The sequence below is a fragment of the Colletes gigas genome, unplaced genomic scaffold (genome assembly GCF_013123115.1).
Source record: "Colletes gigas isolate AHSC1104 unplaced genomic scaffold, ASM1312311v1 Colletes_gigas_Sc00004, whole genome shotgun sequence".
Taxonomy (NCBI): Eukaryota; Metazoa; Arthropoda; class Insecta; order Hymenoptera; family Colletidae; genus Colletes; species Colletes gigas.
Window position 1 is genome coordinate 4,194,145 of NW_025106633.1, and position 23,091 is coordinate 4,217,235.

The window sequence follows — 23,091 nt, forward strand, 5'->3', positions numbered from 1 at the left end:
TAATTGATGCTCCCCTGTTCGATCAAACTTCGTCGGGCAGAACAACGTTTAACAACAAAACGTTGTTACGCGTTGCAATAATTTATGGCCGTATTCTTCGTGAAAGTTCGTCGGGCTCCGCGAGCGCACTCTTCTCCCGAGAGCACACGATAAAAAGAACGAGATGTTTAATTATCTTTTTATCTCGCCCTTGAGGTGCATCGCGAGATTGCGTTTCAACTGTGCTCTCTGAGATTTACTATCCACTCGTTCCGGTGGATACAACTTGTTTCCGAATTAAAACGCTAAACTGGGCCAGCGTGCATCGCGAAGAAACGGTGAAACAGATTTCGTTTAATTCCATCGACGCATCGTAAAGTTTTAACAAGATACCTATCTCGCTTTCATTTTTTTAATAAAATTGCAATATCGTTGTTCTCGAAAGATAAAATTGAAATTCGCGAACGTCGTCGTCGTATTAGCCTTACGAAACCGGAATTTCGGCAGAACGACACCCTATATAGAATGGGTCGGACACTTAGGCGAATCTACGTGCTAAAGTGAGACGAAAACGTAGAATACGATTTTTTCGTATCGTGTCTCGTTTCCGAGATAATCGAATTTAAAAACTAGCGGAGCACGCGTCTGACCAATATGTGCTATTTCTACTTGCATCGATGTTCAAGTCGTTCCCCACTCGAACCATTTATATTGTCAACATTAATTCTGCGTACAGTTTCGCATAATGTCTGACCGTACCACCCATCCATGCCAAATTTCAGATTTCGTGATTGCATTTGTAATTGTATCCGATTTAGTTGGCATGTCCGACCATTATTGCCTGTTTCTACTTGCGGCGATATTCAGTCGCACTCCATTGCGAGCGTTCCCCATAAATTTTCAGAATGGAATCTCTTACGAACGAAGCATCGTACAAATAAATTTCCTTCTACATTTTCGACTTACATTTGCACCCAGATTCGCCTAATGTTCGGCCAAATTGGACAATTTATCGAGCACGCGTGTAATCGCATCCGATTTGGCTGGCCCGTCTGTCCATTATTCACTGTTTCTACTTGCGTCTATGTCTAAGTCGCACTCCATTGCAAGAGTCTCCCATTAAATTCCGAAATCCATTTCCTCGTAAAGCGTAATACAAATAAATTTCATTCTACATTTTCTACTCATTTTTGCATATAGTTTCACTTACAACTCGGTTATAGCACCCATCCATGCCAAATTTTGATATATGTCGAGTACGCTTGTTTCTACTTACAAGATCCCGTTGCACGCGTGCGCCATAAATTTTTCATATCGAGTTTGCCCGAAAACGAATCGCTATACGAAAAAATTTTATTCTACACTTTCGACTTAGTTTTGAACGCGGAATCGCTTCGTGGCCGGTTCTACCATCCATCCCGGCTAAATTGGACAATTTATCGGGCACATTGCGTCCGATTTGGCTGCCGCTTCTGTCCATTACTCACTGTTCCTACCCCTGGTGATGTCCGAGTGGGTGCTCCGTTGCAGGCGTTCCCCGTGAATATTCAAAACCGATTTTCTCGAAAACAAAGCATTATACGAACAAATTTTATTCTACGTTTTCGATTTATTTCGAAATGTAGATTCGCCTAATGCTCGGTCGTACCGTCCATTCTGGCCAAATTGGACAATTTGTCCCGTAAAATCGAATACAATGCTAGCCCGTCCGACTATTAATCGCTATTTCCATTTACGCCGAACACGTGCCCCATAAATTTTCAAAACCATTTTTCTCGAAAACAAAGCATCGTAGAAAAAAATTCCGTCTCACATTTTCGATTCATTTTTGAAGACAAACCCGCCTAATGGCCCATAAAATTCAAAAGTCATTTTTCTCGAAAACCAACCACCGTGGAAACAATTCTATCTCACATTTTCGACTTGTTTTCGCACGTAGAATCGATCAGTGTCCGGTTGGGCTGCTCGTCGGGGTGCACCCTGTACACTCGGAGTAACGTGTTCCCCCCGGGGACTAATGGTTTCTCGCAGCACACGTGCAGCACGAACCTCTCCGTTCACCGGCGGCTTTGAGAATCGGACGATTACTATTTCACCTCTTTCCTTTCAGGGCGATGATGTAACGGGACTTTCGCTGTCGCTGCAGTGTAAGCAACGATGTCCACGCAATGCAGCCGCTTCGTGCAGAACGCCTGGAAGAAGGAACTCTGTTCGAACTGCTTCAAGCTGCGAGAGGAGCACACGCTGCCGGAAGAGACGCTCAGGCTGAACATCGGCAGGGCTTTGACGCACGTCAAGACTGATAATATTAAGATACAGGTAAGTCGGGACGTTTGCACAGAGTCTCTGTTGCGGGGATTCCGCAGGAGGCTCTTTCTTTATACACAGAACCTTTTACATGTATTAGGATGATGGCCAGTTCGCGTTAAGTGGTCCAAGTTAGTTCGAAACTTTGAAAGTTGGACGATGTTTAGGAATATTTTTTCTCTAATACTATCAGACGTGCCCGTTTCAAATTTTGTACGCGAATTTGGGAACTAACGAGGAATTTTTTAAATTATAAATAGTCGATTTAGTAGAAGCAATACGCAAAGAGAGAAGTTGATTTGTACCATGGATTTTGAATCAGTTAAGAGCGAAATATTACAATTGTTTCGTAAAAAGAAAAGTTTGGAAGTTATTTGTAACGGTGCTCACCGTCCGCCGTAAAAACAATTTAACCAGTACGTACAAGCCCATAGAATCTAATGAAACCGTGTCGCGCGGTTTATTCGGGCGACAGAGAAATAAGAAAGAAATTGCCAGATGCGACTTGGGAAAGGGAAAGTAACGGGGCAAAAGTTTCGAGAAATTGCGGAATGGTGGAGCGCGGTCGCAATTTTACCGTGGCGCGTAAAAAGTCTATTGGACATCGGTGTAACATGCATTACAGTTCGCGCAGTTGCACATAAATTCTCTTCTTACCGCGAGCCAGGGGCATCCCCGACGAGCGGAAGCATGCACCGGGTCTCTAAGCGCCAGTACCTTTTACTCGGACGACCCAGTTTTACAAACTTGATACGGCGATCAATAATGCTGCGCGATTCGTGGCACAGAAGTTCCTAACAATTTTACGCGGGCCTACCGATGTTGATGAAACGCCTAGGAACCGGGCGTCGATGTTGATCTGAACAGAAATTGTCGATCTCGAAGTATATTCCGATGATGGGATCGATATGTTGAAAATATCGAGTCACTGAAGACGTACCTTCAACGTGTTGATGGTGTCGATGTTGAATGATGTACTAACATGTTTGTAAGATCAATATGAAGGGGCGTACTGCCAGAGTTTTGATGATATCGAGTCACCATAGACATATCTTCAACAGGTTGATGGTGTTGAAGTTCAAAGATGTATCAAAAACGTGTTTATAAGATCAATATTACGGGACAAATGGATAGGGTGTTGATGATATCAAAGTTATCAAAGTACCGACAGTATGTTGATGGTATCGATCTTCAATTACCATTCGAAAGGATATTGATATAAATATCACAGAACTTACCAATAATAAGTTGATAGTATTAATGTCAGAGGATTCCTCAACAGATATCGATGGTATCAATTTGATACATTCTATCGACAGAATTTGGACAGCATCGATGTTCTAAGGTACGATTATATTAATCCTGCCCATATCAGAGAACATTTCTGTCATTCTATCAACATGTTGATGCTGTTGATGGCAAATGATGTTACAATATCGAAGAGGACTTTAACCCAGTGCTGGTTTTCTCGCGTTTCCAAACGGTTCTTGGTCAATTTTCTATCACGCGCCGTTGATAACGGGTACGCATAGTTACCCTAACTTTGTCGTTTCCGGTTTCCGCGACTACCGCCGGCTCCGGAATGCTAATCAACGCGCCCTGCCGCTTGATCTTGCTCGCGAGCGTATCTCTGCTAACCCAGTTTCGCGTTTCGCGACTATACTTGTCACAGAGCTGGTTTTTCCACGCGTTCCGGAGATCATTACCAATCACTGATCCGATTTCCCTGGCCGTTCCTGTAATTCGATCGGAGCCACCATCTTGGGAATGTCGCGGGAGTCTCCTCAACGGTGAACTTCAACTTTTTGACCTCAAAGTAGTTTCTATTTTCCAGCCTTTCCAAATTACATTTGAAATAGCTCATACCAATTCGAATTATGGAACCAAGTATTCCAGATTGCTTCTATCTGATATCTGAGGTCTGTAAGTGTTTTATCTCCTCCTCCAACGCTGTTTAATATAATTTAAACTCGAAGAACAGCCGAGGGTGAGATCTTTGTACGGACAAAGTTGTATAAATCACCCCGTAGTGTCTGAAAGAAGAAGAAAAAACGTCTAGTCCCGGCTCGTCAGAGTTAATATTCCATTCAGCTTTCAAGTTGAATCGCAGCAAGACGCACTCATTGTCAAGGAATTCTAAATTTACATGGTGCATGCGTCCACGTCGCGCGGCGACAAGGGTGAACGCTTAATCGTCTGACGCGCGCCATCGTCCGTTCTCCGGGAGGGTGGGCGTCATTCAACGAGGGCACGTGGTCGCGTTTCGAACGAAACCAGCTTCCACCCACGTGAGAAATATTTTTAAAACGCCGCCACGTCTTTCTCGTCGTGTGAAAAACTGCTGGAGGGAACGCAGTTCGAGTACGTCGATGCTTTTCGGGACCTCAGCGTGCGAATTATAAAAACAACTGTCTCTTTTATCCGATATAACGGCGCGACAGCGAAATAGAGACGAGAAATTCGAGCAGCATAATGCTCAGAACGATACCAGAGGACGAAATAGCGACGCGGAAACTCGCCGCGAAAGAATTCGCGGAGTCATTTCCACGGGAACATTCCTAGACCCGATTCGCTGACTCGTCGTGAAATTCGACAGTCGCTGGCTTGCATCAGCGTTTTATTTCCACGATATTTACGTTTCCAGAAGCTTCCTTTGATAAATTATAAATCTTCTTTATTTTAGAGGAGGTTTCTAGGAACTCGTAATTACAATTTATTATTATTCCTGAAGACGACTAGAAAGATGAATGAAAATACTCTATTTAAGTCCAAGATACCACGCCACTGGTCTATCCTAATTCGTGCCCGTTGATCGAGCTTCCCCGAACGTCAAGAAATTTTGAAGCCCGGGGCAAAATTAAGACCGACCCGATACTCTGGTGAATAATTCAACGGTGCCTTTCATTAATGCCAGTTGACCGTCCCGAAAGTTTTCACGGGGAAAAACAGTCTTTTCTCGCCAGCTGGCGTCCATTTAACTTCGGTCTGAACTTTCATTTCCTGGCAGCCAGCGATAAGGCGGTCGCCCGTCAACGCAGAGCACAAGGACCCCTTAACCAGAACCCGAATAGAATTTCTTCCGAGCCCGAATGAATTATCAACCCGGATTACCAGGGGATATAGGCGGCTCGGACGATTATAACTTGGCTAAGCCGTCGCTAGGTTCCGTCTCTCTGTCCATAGGCGTCGAATAGCGATATTTAATTCCTCCACGTTTCCCAAAATAGGACGCTAAGCTTTCAATAACTATAATACAGCAGAGTTCCGATTATCTGGCACCCGGTTTATCGAAATGTCCGATTAATCAGCATATTTACCCCACTATTTTTCGATAAATTTCAAATCGTTCTAAACAAATTATTTTCAGTTACAAGGATCAATTACAATCATTTTTGGTGAATACACATACCCTCGAAATCCTATCCATTTTCGAGAAAAAAATTCGAGTAGGTGCTTAAATTTTTCGACGAAAGAAAAGATTCTGAATCGTTTTGAAAAAATTATTTTCAGTTGCAGGGATCAATTACAATTATTTTTGGTGAATAAACATACCCTCGAATTCCTATCCACTTTCGAGAAAAAAATTCGAGTAGGCGCTTAAATTTTTCGACGAAAAAAAAGATTCTAAATCGTTTAGAAAAAATTATTTTCGGTTGCAGGGATCAATTGTAATTATTTTTGGTGAATACACATACCCTCGAAATCCTACCCACTTTCGAGAAAAAAATTCGAATAGGTGCAATATTTTTCGACAAAAGAAAAAGATTCTAAATCGTTTTGAAAAAATTATTTTCAGTTGCAGGGATCAATTACAATCATTTTTGGTGAATACACATACCCCCGAAATCCTATCCACTTTCGAGAAAAAAATTCGAGTAGGGGCTTAAATTTTTCGACGAAAAAAAAGATTCTAAATCGATTTGAAAAAATTATTTTCAGTTGCAGGGATCAATTACAATTATTTTTGGTGAATACACATACCCTCAAAATCCTATCCATTTTCGAGAAAAAAATTCGAGTAGGGGCTTAAATTTTTCGACGAAAAAAAAGATTCTAAATCGATTTGAAAAAATTATTTTCAGTTGCAGGGATCAATTACAATTATTTTTGGTGAATAAACATACCCCCGAAATCCTATCGACTTTCGAGAAAAAAATTCAGGAAGGTGGACAAATTTTTTGACGAAATTAAAAATCGAAGGATAATATTTCGACGATTAAATTTCCAATAAATTTTATAAAATTGAATAAAAATGACTAATATCTAACAACTCCCGTCGTTTTCAGGGCATCCTCCGCGCCAGGACGTCCAGCCATAAAGAGCAGAAGAAGAAGAGCGTCGCGTTCCCGGAATGCCTGACGGTGATAATCGGCTACGGTGGCGATGACCTGCCCTCCGACACCGAGGAGGACGACGAGCAGGACTTCGTGGAGTCGTTCAACGACGACGACGCGGTGCCCGACAGCGAGGAGGAACGAGCCCTTGGGAACCTGACGCGGGCCAACACCAGCTTCAACACGATCACCGCGAACCTGACGGAGGTAGTGCCGGCGCCAGAGACGAGCAAGTCGTCGGCGGCGTCGAGATCCTTCGCTTCCCTGATGCTGGGAAGGATACAGAAGGACTCGGAGGGCAAGAAGACCACGCTGCTGGTCTCGGTGACGCCGTTCGGCGGCGACGAGTCTGTGCCCACGGCGAAGAGGCCCAGCGACAAGAAGATCAACGGGTTCGTCAACGGGTTCTCCAGTCCGTCCAAGCACAAGCCCGCCGAGAGCATCGATAAATCCGAGGTCAGTAGATCCTGTTCGCAGCGGTGCCCGTCGCTTCGACCGTGAACTTAAACGGACGTTCTTGCAGATAACGCTGAAGAGCGTGAAGAAGACGGACGTCGAGGCCAAGAGGGACGAGAGGAAGGAGCAGAAGCGTCCCATGGGCATGGAGAAGATCGCGGACATGCCTCTGATCGCGTCCAGCAATTTCGTCTCTGTCGTCCAGAGGGACTCCGGCGACTTCGACGACGCGAAGGAGAAAACGATCGAGGCTGGCGTGGAAAACCCCGAGAGGATCCTGGAGCTGGGCAAACCGGACAAGAGGATCAGCGTGCCCCGCTGTTCGATCAAGAAACCAGATTCCGACAAGTTGAAAGTCTCCGTGCTGGGTTCTCAGAACTATACCAAGGTCGATTACGAGCTAGCCGGACCGACCAAGAGGTCCCCGGAGATCTTCGGGTCGAAGCACGGCGGATCGAACAGGGGCATCGAGTTGACGTTGACGCCTCTGTCGAAGCACGACAACGAGAAGCCCGAGAGCGACAGGTCCATGATTCGCGAACAGGATAAGATCACGGTGACCGCCAAGAACGAGGATTCTCCAAAAGCGTGCACACCGGAGAGTGCAAGGACGGAGAAGAAATTCAGTTTCGAGGAGAGTCGCGAACTGGCTGGCGAACCCGACGGGAGAGCGGACGAGGAGGAAGTGACGGAACCACCCGCGCTTCCGAGAAGCCCGCCACCCGTCGAAACTAGGCCTTCTTTTCAGACAGAGAGCCACAACAAGCTGTCAGTTATAGCTACGGAGCCACGACCGTCTTTCCTGCATGGGGCAGTCCATCAGGAGCCCAAGGTCAAGCCAGCGGTGCCCCAAAAGCCGGTCAATTTCTCATCTAAAAGTAGTGGGCCGTCGGACGGAAACGTGCAGACGAAGAAGGACTACGTCCTGCCACCGCCTTCGGTTCAAAATGCTGGCAAACCTGCTCAAACTTCGGGTGAGAAGATTTTTCTTTACGTAGGAAACTTTGGGTTTCGTTAGGTTTGACGTGGATTATCTAGGATGTCGTAAAAGGATAATCTTTTCGAATTATGGACATAATATTTAAGTCGTATGATGTGTTCGTTTGTTTGTAATTGAGTTCGTGGGATTAGTTTAAGTATCCTACATGGATAATCGCAATATTTTCCCCCATAATTAACAAACAACCACCCCGTGCAATTATTCTCTCAACCAGAGTTTAAACCTCCCCATTACGTCGAGGACCGTTCTAATCCCGATCGCACGACGCTACGCGTTCAGATTTTCACGCGATACTACAAAGGAGATCGCGCGACCGAGAGCTAAGCCATCCTCAGTAATTAATAGAAACGAGCCACGGGGAGCTTCCAATTATCACCGTTCGCTATTAATTCTCAGGTACGAGTCTCCCTACGCGAGACACAAGTCCCACCCGACCAACCGCCAAAGACAAGACCGAGGAGCCTCGAACTCCAACTCTCGAGCAGGGTCGCGGGCCGTGCGACGAGATTGCTCCGAAGGAGGACCATCGGGTCAGCCAGATCCCGCGGAGTGTCGGCAAGTTCGCGTGCCAGGAATTCGAATTGTTAACGAAACCGTCGGAGTCGAGGATACCTCAAGTAGCCAAGGGGAAGGGTTCTTTGAATATGGCCAGGGGTCAGACCGCGGACGGCGGGGACAACGAAACCCTGGCGGTCGAGGAGGACCTCCAGGATGTTCAGTGCGCGTCGACGGAATCGATACGTTCGCCGAGCAAAAGAAGAATGGCCCCGAAACCACCGGCGTCGGATATCGTTGAAGAATTAACACCCAGCGCCTCGTTGTTCGCCAGGAATCCTGGGGCTACCTTCAAGTCGGACTCGCCGGTGGTCCGCGAGAAGGAGAAGAGGGAGAGGGCGTCGTCTTGCAGTCCAAAGTTCAGGAAGGCCGTCTCGGAGTTGCCTGACCCCACGACCGCTCAAACGGTGGATCCGGCGTCGAGGAGGACGATATCTCTGTCGCAGGACAGCCTGACGACCAGTCAAGAGGTCAGGGAGGAGAAGAAGAGAAGCAGATCGCGTTTCTCTTTGAAGAGATTCCTCAGAATGGGCTCGAGGAAGGACGTGGACATGGTCGGGCACTCGGCCAGTTCGAGGATCGATGAGATCCCGACCACGCCGCAGCCGAAGCCGCGATTGGAGATCATTCATCCGCTGGAACTGGACGGCGCTGCCGTCGAGGTGGTGGGGAACGATCGGATCAGCAGGATAGGCGAAGATCAACCTGATTCCTGCGGTTCTAGAAACGACGCCGCTAGAGGAACTCGATCGCCGTTGTCCACGGGAGCCCACGCGGCCGGTGAGCCTCCTTTTTGATACTCGATCGCCGCACAGAGGTTTATTCTTGGAACAATAGAATATCTGGAGTCTTGGGTTTCACGCAGTCGCGATTTCCCCGTGGACTGATATCCCCTTTGGTATCTAATTAACGGGATGCCTTGAGGGTATCGACAGAAATGAGCGCTGGTAAAGGACAAGTATTGATTTGCAAATAATTTACGAATATTTATCGCGTGGAATACTTTTAATTTTATTTAAGTTTGTCCATCGAATGCGGACGCTAAGCAAAATAAAGAATTTTAGAATGGCCAGAACAGAGTGGCGAAGACTCATGACACAATTAGGTGGAGGATCGTGTAAAAATAAATTAAAGACGTAGAGACTATTTTTATCAAATCATTTTTGTTCGCCTCGATGGGTGGTACGTGTCCCAGACGTTTTATATACCTACCCATGATTTTTTCCGTGTATTGTCCATGGCCATATTCCCTGCAGAGACGATTAGGCGGACACGGACCACCATCGTGTCCAGCGGCCAGGGTCTTTAATTCTCCCGAACCTCGTGATAAAATTACAAGCCTCGTAGCGTAGCTTTAATATTCGACGTGACGTTGCAGTGAGACCCGGAAAACCACCCCCACCGCCGAGGAACCAGTCCTTGGAGGATTGGTCGCGACTGGATCCAGTGAGCAAACCGGTCAGACCACCGCCGCCGCGCGTCGAGACCAAGCAACTGCCGCCGAGAAGCGACAAGTCGTCCACCTCGTCGTCCTCCTCGTCGTCGTCGTCGTCGTCGTCCTGGCAGCCGACAGCCTCGACGACCTCAGACTCGATTTACGCGAATCTGGGTAAGTTCAGGCCCATACAATGTAACTAATGAAACCACGGCAAGTCTCGATGTTGTAACAGCCATACTCACACGAATCCTCGCGCCAGCTGCTTCCTTGCGAATTATTTCTTGCGTGTATGTACGTCTGGTGACAAAAATTCGCGTCAATTCAAGGGCACCAGGCCCAATCTGCCCCCATCTTTGCCCCTTCTCCTTCTCCTCTCGCGTCACGTGGTTAGCGGCTGCGCAGTATCATTACTCCGCTGACCGCTCGACGGACAACATCAATCTCTCGAAACATACTTCAGTTACAAGTCTTCTTTGATAAATTATCTTTATTATCATTGTTGATTTAAATTTTGGAACTGCACTCGCAGCGTTCTATTTCAAAGTGACTTATATCATAAAAATTTAAATATATGTTAAGTTTTGGAGGACTCGAAGTGCTCCGTCGCGCGGTCACCGATGTAATGACACTGCGCATCTGTGTCGCGCAACGTCCACGACCGAGGAGAGGAGGGGGTAGTGTCCAGCGTGTTGCATGCTCCCGAGTTGGCATAAATTTTTGTCACAACGTGTACGTCTGATCTGGAACGATCCTGTAACACTGGATAAACGGTGATTAACTCTCACCTATTCACTCTATAATACGTTCATTTTTTTTTCGTTCTTCGTTTCGCCGAGTCGACGTGCGATCGTCGTGAAGTTTGGCATTTATTAATAACTTACGTTACTTCTTTTTTTTTAAGTATTGTCATTAATCTTCTCGCGTTCGACGACGAGCGAGATAGCGCTTCGAATAACGAGACAAGATAATTAGAAAACTAATCTCGTTCGAGCCGCGATGCAGTCAACATTATGATACTCTTTATCTATCTCCTAACTATGCTAATATGCCATACGCGTTTTTATACTATGCGACTAATCTTTCGAGAGACTATTACCCTGTTTTTTTTTTTTTCACGACTAACTTTCAGAGTTATTATACGAATATTCACGATTTTTCTGTGATACGTCTTATTTACCATGTTACTGTGCACCGACGGCGACGGAATCGAACGCGACGTCGCGGTCGTTCTGCCAATTCGCATATTTTCGATACAGAAATTTTTCGTTTTTTTTACCGTTGGCTTCGAGACACGCCTCACGCGAGGCACGAGTGCGATCGAAAGTTTGAGAATGGCTGGCTGGACGATAGAAAGTATAGCAATTGCAACGATAGAAAACGACGTGTCTTTGAAATGCGATACTACTTGTTACGAGTCGACGCGCACCGTTTTGTAAATAGAACGAAAGCAACGATGATTCTGTAACCACGAATTTCTGTGTCTGAAATAAACGTTTGTTGCCTGAAAAAATATACCACGAGAGTTTTCTTGGCCACGCGACGCATACGATCTGTTCGTTGCACCCGGTCACGATCGTGTTTTGTCCTCCTCATGACGAACGAACGGAAGCCTCGACGATGCGAAACGACGAAGCGAAAAATAAAAATTAATAATGAAAACGCACGATCAATTCCTTTGATGACTGTTATTGGATCGCGGTCGTTTGACGTTCGCTCGGTTCGATATGGGTCTGCTTCATCGTTAACCGCATGCACCGATGAGACTGCGTTCAGAGACATCTTCTTTCTCGATCATCCGCCATTTCTTTCGTTCCCCTGTTCCCGCGTTTCGCGATTTCTTCGTCCATCGGGTCGGTGGCGCGTCGTTGTTTGCAAAGGCAGACTTATCAACGACCATTTGGACACCTTCGTCCTCCCTTCGTTCCTTCCCAGCCCCTCAACACGGAACAAGAAATCGATTCCGCTTTGCTCGACGGTCGACGCGGCCGGGGTGGGCAGAGGCGGTTGCCTCTTCTCGTTTCCGGCTTTCTGTAAATAGTAAACACGTTGGTCTAACGTTCGACCGCGGTACCATTGTGTTACGGAAGGTTTCCTTAAACGTCCCTGGGTGCAACTAACGCCGCATGTATTGATTGCATATTAGCATCGTGTTTCCCCCCTTTGGTCGAGCCTCGATAACGAATGCCTGCCAATTCCAGGATTCCCGATGATTGCGCAGGAACTCCGAGCGGCACTTAATTCGACGTGTTTCGCTCGGAATTTACAGAACTCTATCGAACCCTTTAGCCGTGTGATTACTTGAGTCGAGGATGCTCGGCGTGCCTTCTATCTCGAGCAAAGTTCGCGTTTCGTTCGTGAATCCAGAATCTGGGAACACGAGTTAAAGGGATTTATCGTGTCATTTTCCTCTGGAAACACTTCGCTTTGATCTCTCGATGCCCATCCACCCGATCGTCCCGTTGGCAGACGCAGAGAAAAATACTCGCTTTGATCGTCCATTCTCGATTTCACGGCGAAAATTAGTCGATAGTGTCTCCGATTATCGCGACGACGGGGGCGCGTATCTCGACCTGCGAGCGCGTCCTCCCTCTAGCAATGAAAACCTGCTCACCGGCGGGTCTCTAGAGTATACTTGGAACGAATCTCGTCCTCCTAGCACGCTAGTTACGGTAGCTAGCCTGTTTCGTGACATGCCTTGTGTCTTGTGGTACTAACCCGTGGCGCTTGACGATGGCGTACGTGCCTGCAGCAGCGGAGGATGTTACAGGTGAGGTGCGCAGCTCGTTGGCACCCTCGAAACCTCAACGTACCGCCAGCATGAGGGACCAGGCTACCTCGCAGCCGATCGTCAAGAAACACGGCGCTTCCAACTCGGCCCTCAATCAGGATTACGAGGCCGTAGCTGTTACCGTGCCACCCACGTCCGATTCTCTGGTAATGGCCTTTTAACGATTTTTATGGAGGCCTGGAAAAGGTGCAGGTAGCTGCTCGAGAGGTAAGGTGTTCAAGAATTCAAATGCTCAATGGTGTTCTAACAGTTAACACTTGGAGACCTGGGGTTCCTAGGTGGAGTTTCATTGGGCTGTAGTAGCAAGAATGATTCCTGACCCCCAGAATCTTATGTCGAGAGGAGTTAGGCCAATTTTCTTAAAAGATGGTAATGAGAATAGTTGGGCTAGTTATTCCAGGTTCAAGATCCTTTTGGTGACCTTACTCCTTGACTCTAATCCTGGGGGAGTTGTGTTATATTAAACATACAAAGACTAGGGTCTAGCAAGTCACCTAGACTTAACAATGAGGACCCAGTCATTCCAAGTCTAATCCCCTGGTACTGATCTGTTAAATCAAGACTATCTAGACTGAATCCATCTAACCAAAGAGCACATTTGCCTGATGCCACAAGGTACACGAGAATCGTCAGGTCCAGATAGACCAGGCGATAACGTATGCAGATCACGTAACAGGTCTTGAATTCTTGAACACCTTAGCCTCGATCTGTATATCTTGCGAAACGGTTTCGGGATCAAGGTGCCGTTGCTGATGGTAGAGATATCGACCACAGGGTAGAGCAAATCTTAACTGCATCCGAATTTAGAATCAATCTCAAAACTAACGGCGATCTTGGTCCCCGATCGGGTCGCGCGTCAGTCGTCGTTAACGGGGAAATCGCTAATCCGAACCGGTTCTGCCCGATCTCTTTTCTTTTTCCAGACGTCTAACGACAGTCATGTTTACGAGTGCCTTTCCAGCTCGCCGGAATGCGATTCGAATCTCGAGCTACGGCACGGGGGCGTGTCTCATCTCACCTGCAAGCGGAAATCGGACAGCAACGCGATGGAGCCGGCTGCGGAATTCAAATTCCATCATCAGACGTTCGTCAGGTCGACGTCGCTGCCGTATTGCGGTAGCGAGACCGAGAGCGAACTTTACGCCCCGTACGGTTTTTACACCGGCGACGAGGTACGATTCCTGTCGTCGCGTTGCATGAAATACCAAGGCGCCACGAAAAATTCTTTCGAGTTCGGTGGAAAATACGTGGTCAATTCTGAGGAAATACACGGCCCGTGTTTCCCTCGACAACTTTCAAATAATCGCTTGAAAAAATTCCTACGGTTCACTGAAACATCGATAAACGTGCATACAAAATTTGAAGTCGATAGGTTTGGTAGTTTTCTCAAAAAAAATTCCGAAAGATTATCTCGTTTCTCGAGGCTATTGTCCCCACCACAGCTCTCATAGAACACGCTTAGTCGAGAGCGGAGTGGGGAGAGCCCGCTCGACGGCCTTCAGCGGCCAATTCCTTTCACTCAGTCGTTCGCCCACAACAGAACTTGTTGCGTCTCGGTGGTCTTGAAAATTTAATTTTATTATTTCCGACGGTATCCGGCGAAAGTTCTCGGACGGTGCTTTTCTTATTTAATAAAGTGGCCGGGAAACAATTTCGCTTCGGGATAGCTTTATCGGCCGCGCGGAATTTTTTATGGAATCTTTAAAACGCAGGGCCCCGAGGAGGATCAGGACTGGAAGAGCAAGGACGACGAGCTGAGGATAAGCCGATTGAGGCAACGCAGGGGTCGCAGCATAGTTCATCGGAGCCTCGAGGATAATTACGGCGCCGTGGTGGTTGCGAATCACGAAGCGCTGGCGCAGTTCCTCGACCAGGTATGTATTCCTCGACTCTTTCGCGATTTGTTGCCACGGGAAGTTCCGTTCGAGAGCCAATAGTTCGCTAGTTTCGCGTGACTGGATATAACGATGTTCGTTAACGTATCGCGTGCCAAACCAATTTCTCAAACGTTCCCTCGGAGCCCAACTCGATACTCATCATGATTTTTCGCTTCTATTCAGCGTGTGCTGTACAAGGTGATCCGCAAAAACGAACCAACATTAAAATAGTAGAAGATTACAAAGTGGTACTATTAGAAATGGAAATTTATTTCTTTATTCTGTAATAGGGTCTCCGGTTACAGGGGGCTAACAAACTATTTTCCAGTTAATTTTACTCTGTTCCAACTTTTCTTTACATCAAGCATCGTAAATGGATTGCACGGTGAAGTTAATATTTTCCGACGGGGTAATTTCGTTTTCGTTCCGCGCAGGGATGGTCCGACTTAACGCGTTAAATCGCGAGGCGTCGAAAACTTTATGCATGAGAAATGCATACATTTCCGTGGTACGGATCTGTTGCAGCTGAACCAAACTCCTCAAGTGCCGGCGGGGCTGCGAGCCCTGAAAAATACGAATCCCCGTCTGAGCCACTTCAGCATCGATACCAATACGTCGATCGCCGCGGGTAGACGAATATTTTACTCGGCGACGTGGAACGAGCTGAACATCACCCTCTGCGTCGCCTTCGATCTGGCCACACACGTGTCAAGGAAGGAATTTTATTTGGCACCTATAATCGAGTTTATAGACAGCGTACCGAAGGAAATTACCGACAAGACGTGTCTGCCCGGGAACAAGCAACTGGAAGGTACTTTTCGTCGACTTCCATTTTCCTCTTCCTTCGCGCCACCCACACCCTTTCATACAACGTACCGAAACCGTAAATAGTTGTTCGATATTGCCTCTGGACGGTCTATGCTCGTTTTAAAAATTTCTCTCGCGATCGTCAAACATTTTTGTTTACATTGCCATAAACTCTAACGTTGAGGGCGTAACTCGCCATGAGTCGAGAACAAGGTCTTCGAGCTTAGAGTCTATAGTGGCTCGAGAGTTAATTTGTCGAGATAGAAACGATTTAGTGGGAGTCAGTCTCTGGATTAGGATCGAACATTGAAGGAAGTTGCGTTCCCCGTTTCCAGCGACCATTTCCGTTCTGCCCCGGCTGCAAGTGAGCACGATACAATCGTTCGGGGTGGCGACGAGGGGTATGCACGACGAAGGAACAGTCAGAGAAGCCTCTTTCGTGCTTCTTCAATTCGTCACCGCGCTGAAGAGCCTCCAGGCGCGCGGAATCGAGGAGTCGGCGAGGAGTCTGAACAACTTGGTTCTGTGCAGGGAGGACAAGGACGCCTATTACAGGCTTTATCTTCTTCAGGGGTCGGTAAACAAGTCGAAGAGGCGCGTCGGGTTGGGAATTGGTTTGCTCATTGTTCGGTTACGTTTCGCAGATTGAACGTAGACACGAACGAGGAACGGGAGGAGGAGAGGGTGTCGTTGTGCCAGTGCGCGTTAGTGGCGCTTCAGCAGCTGAATCTGACGAGTAGGCTGCCATTGATTCAGGAATTACTTATGAGGGAGAAGGCCGTCACTCTGTCTCAGGTACGAATAGGTATTAAGCAGGCAATCAACGCGCGTTCGACTAGCTCTGAGCAATCGGATAATGGGGTAGTCGAAGTTAAATGGCGCCCGTGTGCCCTTCAAAATTTTTGGTCATTAGACATACCCTCGAAATCCTACCTACTTTCGAGAAAAAAATTCGAGGTGTGAAATTTTTCGGCAAAATTAAAAAATTTCAAATTGTTCTGGAAAAATTATTTTTGGTTGCAGAGGACTATTATAATCATTTTTGGTCATTAGACATACCCTCGAAATCCTACGCACTTTCGAGAAAAAAATTCATTACCGAAAAATGTATTGTCTGACCATATGGTATGGATGTTTCCCTGAAATTTCATGCGAATCTTTAAAATGTCATAACTTCTGAACAGATTGGGGGATTTTAATGTTTCAAGAGGCAAACAACGCGTATTTTAATGGAGAATATGTAGAAATTCCAAAATTAGTCGAAAAGTTGTTTCTTGACCCCGTAAAATAAGGAAAACCACATAAGACTGGTCCAATTTTCAAACGACCATAACTCCTACAATAGTGAATATATTTCAATGAAACTTTTTTTTGAAGTAGAGCTCATGGGTACCTACAAAACAATATTAAACAACTTTTTCGTACAGCATCGAACAAATTTATTAAAAATCAAAAACGAATTTTTATAACGAAAAAAAAAAGTTTCAAATCATTCTGGAAAAATTAAATAAAATGGCATGTCTGCATATTTCACGTTGAGTATCCTTTTTATTAAATATTAGTAACTAGATTGTGGATGTTTATGCATTTATTGAAGTAAGATACAAATTATTATATTTAGGGGTTGAGACGGTCCTCTGCAAAGCTTCCATTTCATTAATTCTGTTAATAAAAAAATGAATTTGTAAACAGATCCCCAGTCTATTAATGACATTTGAATTTGGAATTTGGTTTTGAAGTAAACGCGGTGTAGGAAAAGAGAACGAAGATAAAGATGGGGTTGAAGAATTAATATTGTAGAAATTCCAAAGAATTTTCTGTTTATGGGCTAGTTGGTAGTCCGTTGATGATGGAGATGTGGTTAGGGGGTAGAACTGAACCGGAAACACGTATTCTTGGCGTAGGTGAAGTCGGTCCTGGAATTTTCTCTGTGGGGTCCCGCGGACGTGACGTTCGGTGGTCCACGGGAGAGGGAGGTCACCCTTCAAAGATGGCTCGATTTGGAGAGGGCAAACGTTCTCCATGCCCTGGTCAGGACACGGGCTCCCCTCACCGTCATCGACGAATACCAATTGCTATTCTTGGTCCGAACCAGCGCGAAAATTATGGGCGAAGCGTCGCTGCTCTTGGACGAGCAGCGAGCACGCTTGGCCCGTGCTCGCTAATCGTTCCCAAGCCTTGGAACAACCGATGCCAAACCTACGAACAATCTACAGGGTGTACTATAAGCGCGGGTAGAGCCTCGAGCTAACGGTTCTCCCAGAAGCGGAGGGGAAAGAAATTAGTTTGGTTCTCGTCCGGTAGTAATATATGAGATTAATTTAAAGAACAACGTAGGGTAAGTAAAGAAAAAATTATAGTTAGCGTACGTTAAAGGCGAGGTACGGTTGGTGTTATTAATACGAACGTTGCGTATGGTTGGAGAAAGTGTTTAGATAATGGGAGTTGTGGACGATGGTGTTCTGCTGTTGTAAATTAAAACAAGTGTCAAAGATGATGGACGAGTATTTGCAGTTGTGCGCAGTTTGGTTTCCAATAATTATTCCAAGCACGTAGTCCATGGTTATAAATCATTTTCCCCCAGGCTGGATTAAGTGGAATTAATTTAGCAGACTAAGATGGAAGAAATTGATCTGTGAAAAACCTAAAAAAAAGAATTATGAGCCACCCTAGAAATTGGCTCATTTTCGATAGAATTTTATACAAATTTTATTAATATCTTTGTTTTATAGTATTGAAATTTACTTGAACTGTTGCTCAAAATGTTTTAATTGATCTGAAAAGTTCAAGACCAAATCGTGTAATATTTAGTCTGAATATCTCAAAAACTATTCCACACGCTCATGAATTATTCACTGGGATATGTTTCTTAATTTTTGTGGGTCCAATTGGCCAGTTAAGTCTTCGCCTATATTTCCCCTATACTCTGTGTCTATTTATTCGATGTGAGAGGCGCTCGAACGCGGTCGCGAATGATATTTTTCGAACGATAAAGCGACGCGTCGGAGACGTATGTAGTTAAAATTGAACGATAATGGGAGCTCATTGGTCGCTGCGAATGATGCTCGCGGATACTGTTATCGCGAGTCGTAGAAATTTAAGTACGTGCCAATGTTCGATCAAAGTGTGCGATCGCGCGGGAGGGCGCATAAAAACGGGAGTGATTGATCGTTCGTCGTTCGAAGATTCTCCGGTGTGTATGTTTTTTGTACGTAATTATTTCCGATTGTCGTTAACGACGATAGCGTGTAATCGTATCAAATATTTGTATAAATAAATGCCCGATAACGACGCCCCGTGTTTGTTATTCCTCTGGCGAATAAGTTGTTCCCGATAAAGCTTTGCATGTGATAACGAGCGCATGAAATTATATTAGTGCCCATTACGACCAGTGGTATCGTCGATATTGAAAATATTATTGCGGACAAAGGATATGTAATTACGGTTAAACGCGTGAAAAAATTCTACAAAAAATATATTCCGCGGGGGAGCTGTGCATTAAAGATTTATTTGTTCGCTTCTCTGCCACTGGCAATACTCTTTTTCGTATTAAATATGGAAAACTAATTTTGGACGTGGTTTTGATTATTTTAAGGTTTCTTTTTCCTAAAAACAGTTTTAATCGCGTTCGATGAGACGACGGCGGCCATTTGTCAATTTCACGGGTTTGAATCGGCGCCAAGTACCCGATACAACAAATTCCATAATAGCCACGCACAAAATCGAACAAGTATTATCGCTAATGCAACGACGACGCAGCGCCAGGCCTCTGTAAATCAATATCGGGGCGACGAGTAGTTTTTGGCGAAGGACGCGCGTCGTTGTAATGTGCGACGCATGGCGTGCTCGATCTCCCCTAACACGGGAAAATTAAAAATCTGGCTCCGTTCCCGACCAGAGTCGGGCAAATTTTATTCGCGAACAACAAAGATTTCAGGCTCGTTCGTAAATTACTTCTCGCGAGCCAGCTCTCCTCCGGACGTTGCGTTGGCTCGAAGATCTCGAAGAACAACTTCTAAATAAAACGAACAGCAGTGTTACTCCGTAACATTGACGTAGAATTTTGTCTGAAATTTTTGAATATAGCGTCTGATGAATATTGAAACGTTAGAACTACACGCTTTTATAATTGAATATTAAATTATAAGGCGAATTCAATTTACATGGAAATTAAATTTATATCAATTTCAGTCGTTCGCCTAGGTCGTCCGGGAGAAATTCGTCAGACATACTCGTTATCCGCAGGAATTTTCGTCGCAAATTGTTTCTGTCCAAGCCACCGTTTTCCATGTTTCCCGCGAGGATTATTTCAATTTCAATTTTTTATTATACTCTCGAAAATTTTCATCAGATACGAATTATCGCGTTAAGTTCTTCTGGGGGCAATACTTTTTTTGTGGACGATTGCATTGGACGTTAATAATTTTAATAGAGGACTTCTTTTAGTTCTGAATACAAGTGTGTTTTAGTACGTGGTATCAGTAAGTAGACGACGACGATCTTCAACTTTTGTTGAGGAACTATAGTAGTTATTCTGTTAGTGATACTTGGGAAGGTAGAAACGAAAGAAAAGACCCGAAACAAACTTGGAATCCTTTCGAGGTAAGTTTCTCGACAGTGGTACGCACCAATTATTGACCGGACATGGCCTTGTTCGGTTCGAACGGCACAGATGTCGCACAGTGAAGCTCCACCGCTTCGATTCTCTGTAACTACTGACCCAGAGACCATGTTCCTCCGCCAAACTGCCTAAACGATGTTAAAAATTAAGTCCACTTTGTACTCGGTCTAAGTCTCAGTCCACTCAGTCTCCTTCGTTGGAGAAAATGAAGAAACTGATCGCGCAGAATGGAATTTTCTCCTCGCGGAGAAATTGAATCGTTAATCTTCAATTCGTTCTTTCTTCCGCGTAGAATCGTCACCATTCTCGATCGAAGTCCGCGAGATCCGATAATCGACGGATAATTTTTGAGAAATTCGACGTGGATCGAGCACTCAGCCGGGAGCAAACTCGGGGATTGAAAATGGAAGCATTCGCGCGATCTGGTCTGGAATATTCAGCGGAATCGACGTCATCAGGTTCTCATGGCTTTCGAATCTCGCTGGGGTATTGCGCCCCTCTTCCAATCACGCGCGAATCGCATCAGTACGAAAGAAACGGAGTACAATACGATTATAGAACGATTCCTGATCTCGAATTTTGAATATAGTTCGAGATTTATGGGGGATAATACTCCTTGAAACTTTCCACATAAGTCGAATTCTATGAATAGAATATATGTATAGCACGGAGAATGAAAGATTGGTCTCAGGTCTAATCTTTCATTCCGCCTACAATACATCTAACATACAATTTTATTTTCAATAGTTAGTTCAAGTTGAACAGATTCGAAGGAACGAGTAATGTTATATTAATTCGACTTAATAGAATTGGCAGTTTCTTTCAGGTCTAATCTTTCCTTCTACCTACAATACATCTGACATATAATTTTATTTTCTTCATAGGAAGAAGGTGAGCTGTATTGGTCTGACTAAATATGACTGTTATAATTTTTCAGGTCCAATCTTTCTTTCTACCTACAATACATTTAGTTTACTTGCCCATTCGATCGCCGAAAAGGGAACACGGTCCTAGCATTAGCAAAATGTCGAAGGAAAAAATTGCCCCCATTTGTCTTTAATTGCGACCTGCAGCAATTCCATACGTTTTTATGGTACATTGTTTTGCCGGTAGAAAAGCGCCGAATAAAGGATTTTTTTCTGTCGTTTCGGAGATTGCATTGCCGTGTACCGGTCGCCCGTTCGTTTACAGGATCATTGTAAAAATCCCCTTTTCGACTCCAGCAATTAAACGGTTTCGAAATGGCCAGAAAGGGCGAAAACCGATCAACGAAGCACCTTTTCGGTTAGTTCATGTAGAATGTTCGCTGCGAGCACCAATTACGCCGACTGTGTTCTTGGCTACGTTCTTGGGAATATCGTTGCAGACGGTGATTGATAAATTAATAAAAGAAAATGTATAGCACCTTCGTCTTTTGTCAGGTTTCGTAGCCGTCGCGATGAAAAGCTCACGCGACGAAGCTTTCAGACGCAACAGAAACTCCAAGACGTTTAGCAGACAGTATTAACAGACGAAATAGCGAAAACAATGGCGTATACTTTAGCGTGCTTTTAGCAGCGAGACGGACACGAAGGAAGCCAGGACGAAGCAAAGTGCTCGTCGCCGAAATTACATTCAAGACGAGTTCCATCCACCACCATTAACGGAAAGTTCGAATGCGTGGAGGCCTTCGTTTCATTGTCTATTTTCATCCATTGATCCGCTCCCAGACTTTCGCGAATCAAATATTAAGCCAATCGCGCCAAACAAATTTTTATTAAATCTACGGGGAAATAATTCAAATTTTCATTACGAGAAACTATCGTTTGGTCTTTCGTGATTTGGATGAAAAGTTAGAACAATGTTTTTATGTCGAGTAAAATGATCCCTGCGATACGAGATATGTGGCTCGAAACTTATGTTCGATCATCCCACCTTTCGGAATCTACGATATTAGGTAAAGTCTGAGAATAGATGGGACTTGGAATATTCTAGTAAGAGTGATACGGTAGATGAAACTTTGAAAATTCTCAGTTCCATCTATTCTGGCACCTCCCTGAGATATTCCAAGTTCCATCTATTGTCGCGTCTCTTGGATATTCCAAGTTCCATCTATTTTCGCATCAACCCGTGAGAATAGTTGGAACTCGGAGTATTTTCCGAGTCTGATATGATGGAACACTGGTAGAATATATAATAACGTTCGAGGCTGTTAGGATAGACGAGCGTTTGAATATTTTATTCGGATAGATAGGATTTGCATAATTTTTTCAGATTTATGGGGACGGATCGCAGGGAACTTCGCGCAGTTTGTTAAAATTTCTTGGACTGATTTGTCAGACTTTAGAGCAGGCGGGATATAGATTTAGATAGATCAAATACATTACGAAACACAGAATAGACATAACTATTACAATATTACAATACAGACGAAATGAATAAATTAAATTATATTAGTAGTTGTATCCATTGCGCACCATCCTTGCGCATCTTCAGAACACACGTGTGCTGCACTCTAGCGTCTAATATTTGAACAACAAGGTTCGTAGGTTGAACCAATAAATTTTACCGCGTACATTTAAAAAATGAAGCTTCGTGTTGCAAAATGGTGGACTTTTAACCTCTTTAAAAATAAATCCACGGTGTGTTTACTTGTCCTATAGTTTTGAATAGGCCTGTACAGCCCCATAAACACGAGTTTAATGGTTTCTAACGTGCACTCGCGAAAACACTTTCCACTTTCCACTTTTGTGCCCGTTTTTTTTTTGGTGGGCCGCCAGCCAGCACGCGGTTCTGCGGAGACGTGGCTGGTGCCAGTTTTCGGTAGCCAATTAACCGACGGATGGACCAGCGAAATTGACCTCTCGCTCGAATCTGTTCTTTCAGGATAATTTAAAGTCCCTCGGGGGGACGGTGAATTAATGGGTTACATGGGAAACTAAAAACTAAG

At 45.0% G+C, this 23,091-nt stretch overlaps 1 protein-coding gene across 3 annotated transcripts in view; it reads left to right on the forward strand.

Annotated features, from left to right (window-relative positions):
• Window positions 1-18,832, forward strand: part of LOC122405363 (proteoglycan 4) — a 67,617-nt gene extending 48,785 nt beyond the window's left edge. Inside the window, exons 4-15 of one of the 3 annotated variants that reach the window (XM_043410045.1) lie at window positions 2,090-2,298; window positions 6,573-7,076; window positions 7,144-8,050; window positions 8,473-9,411; window positions 10,010-10,240; window positions 12,819-13,003; window positions 13,781-14,029; window positions 14,570-14,731; window positions 15,260-15,545; window positions 15,877-16,114; window positions 16,186-16,336; window positions 17,446-18,832. In XM_043410045.1, the coding sequence (XP_043265980.1) occupies window positions 2,137-2,298; window positions 6,573-7,076; window positions 7,144-8,050; window positions 8,473-9,411; window positions 10,010-10,240; window positions 12,819-13,003; window positions 13,781-14,029; window positions 14,570-14,731; window positions 15,260-15,545; window positions 15,877-16,114; window positions 16,186-16,336; window positions 17,446-17,706 (4,275 nt within the window). In that variant the 5' untranslated portion in view covers window positions 2,090-2,136 and the 3' untranslated portion in view covers window positions 17,707-18,832. The remainder of the gene's footprint in view (window positions 1-2,089; window positions 2,299-6,572; window positions 7,077-7,143; window positions 8,051-8,472; window positions 9,412-10,009; window positions 10,241-12,818; window positions 13,004-13,780; window positions 14,030-14,569; window positions 14,732-15,259; window positions 15,546-15,876; window positions 16,115-16,185; window positions 16,337-17,445) is intronic. The other 2 variants (XM_043410046.1, XM_043410048.1) reach the window with 2 other exon arrangements.
• The last annotated feature ends 4,259 nt before the right edge of the window (window positions 18,833-23,091 follow it).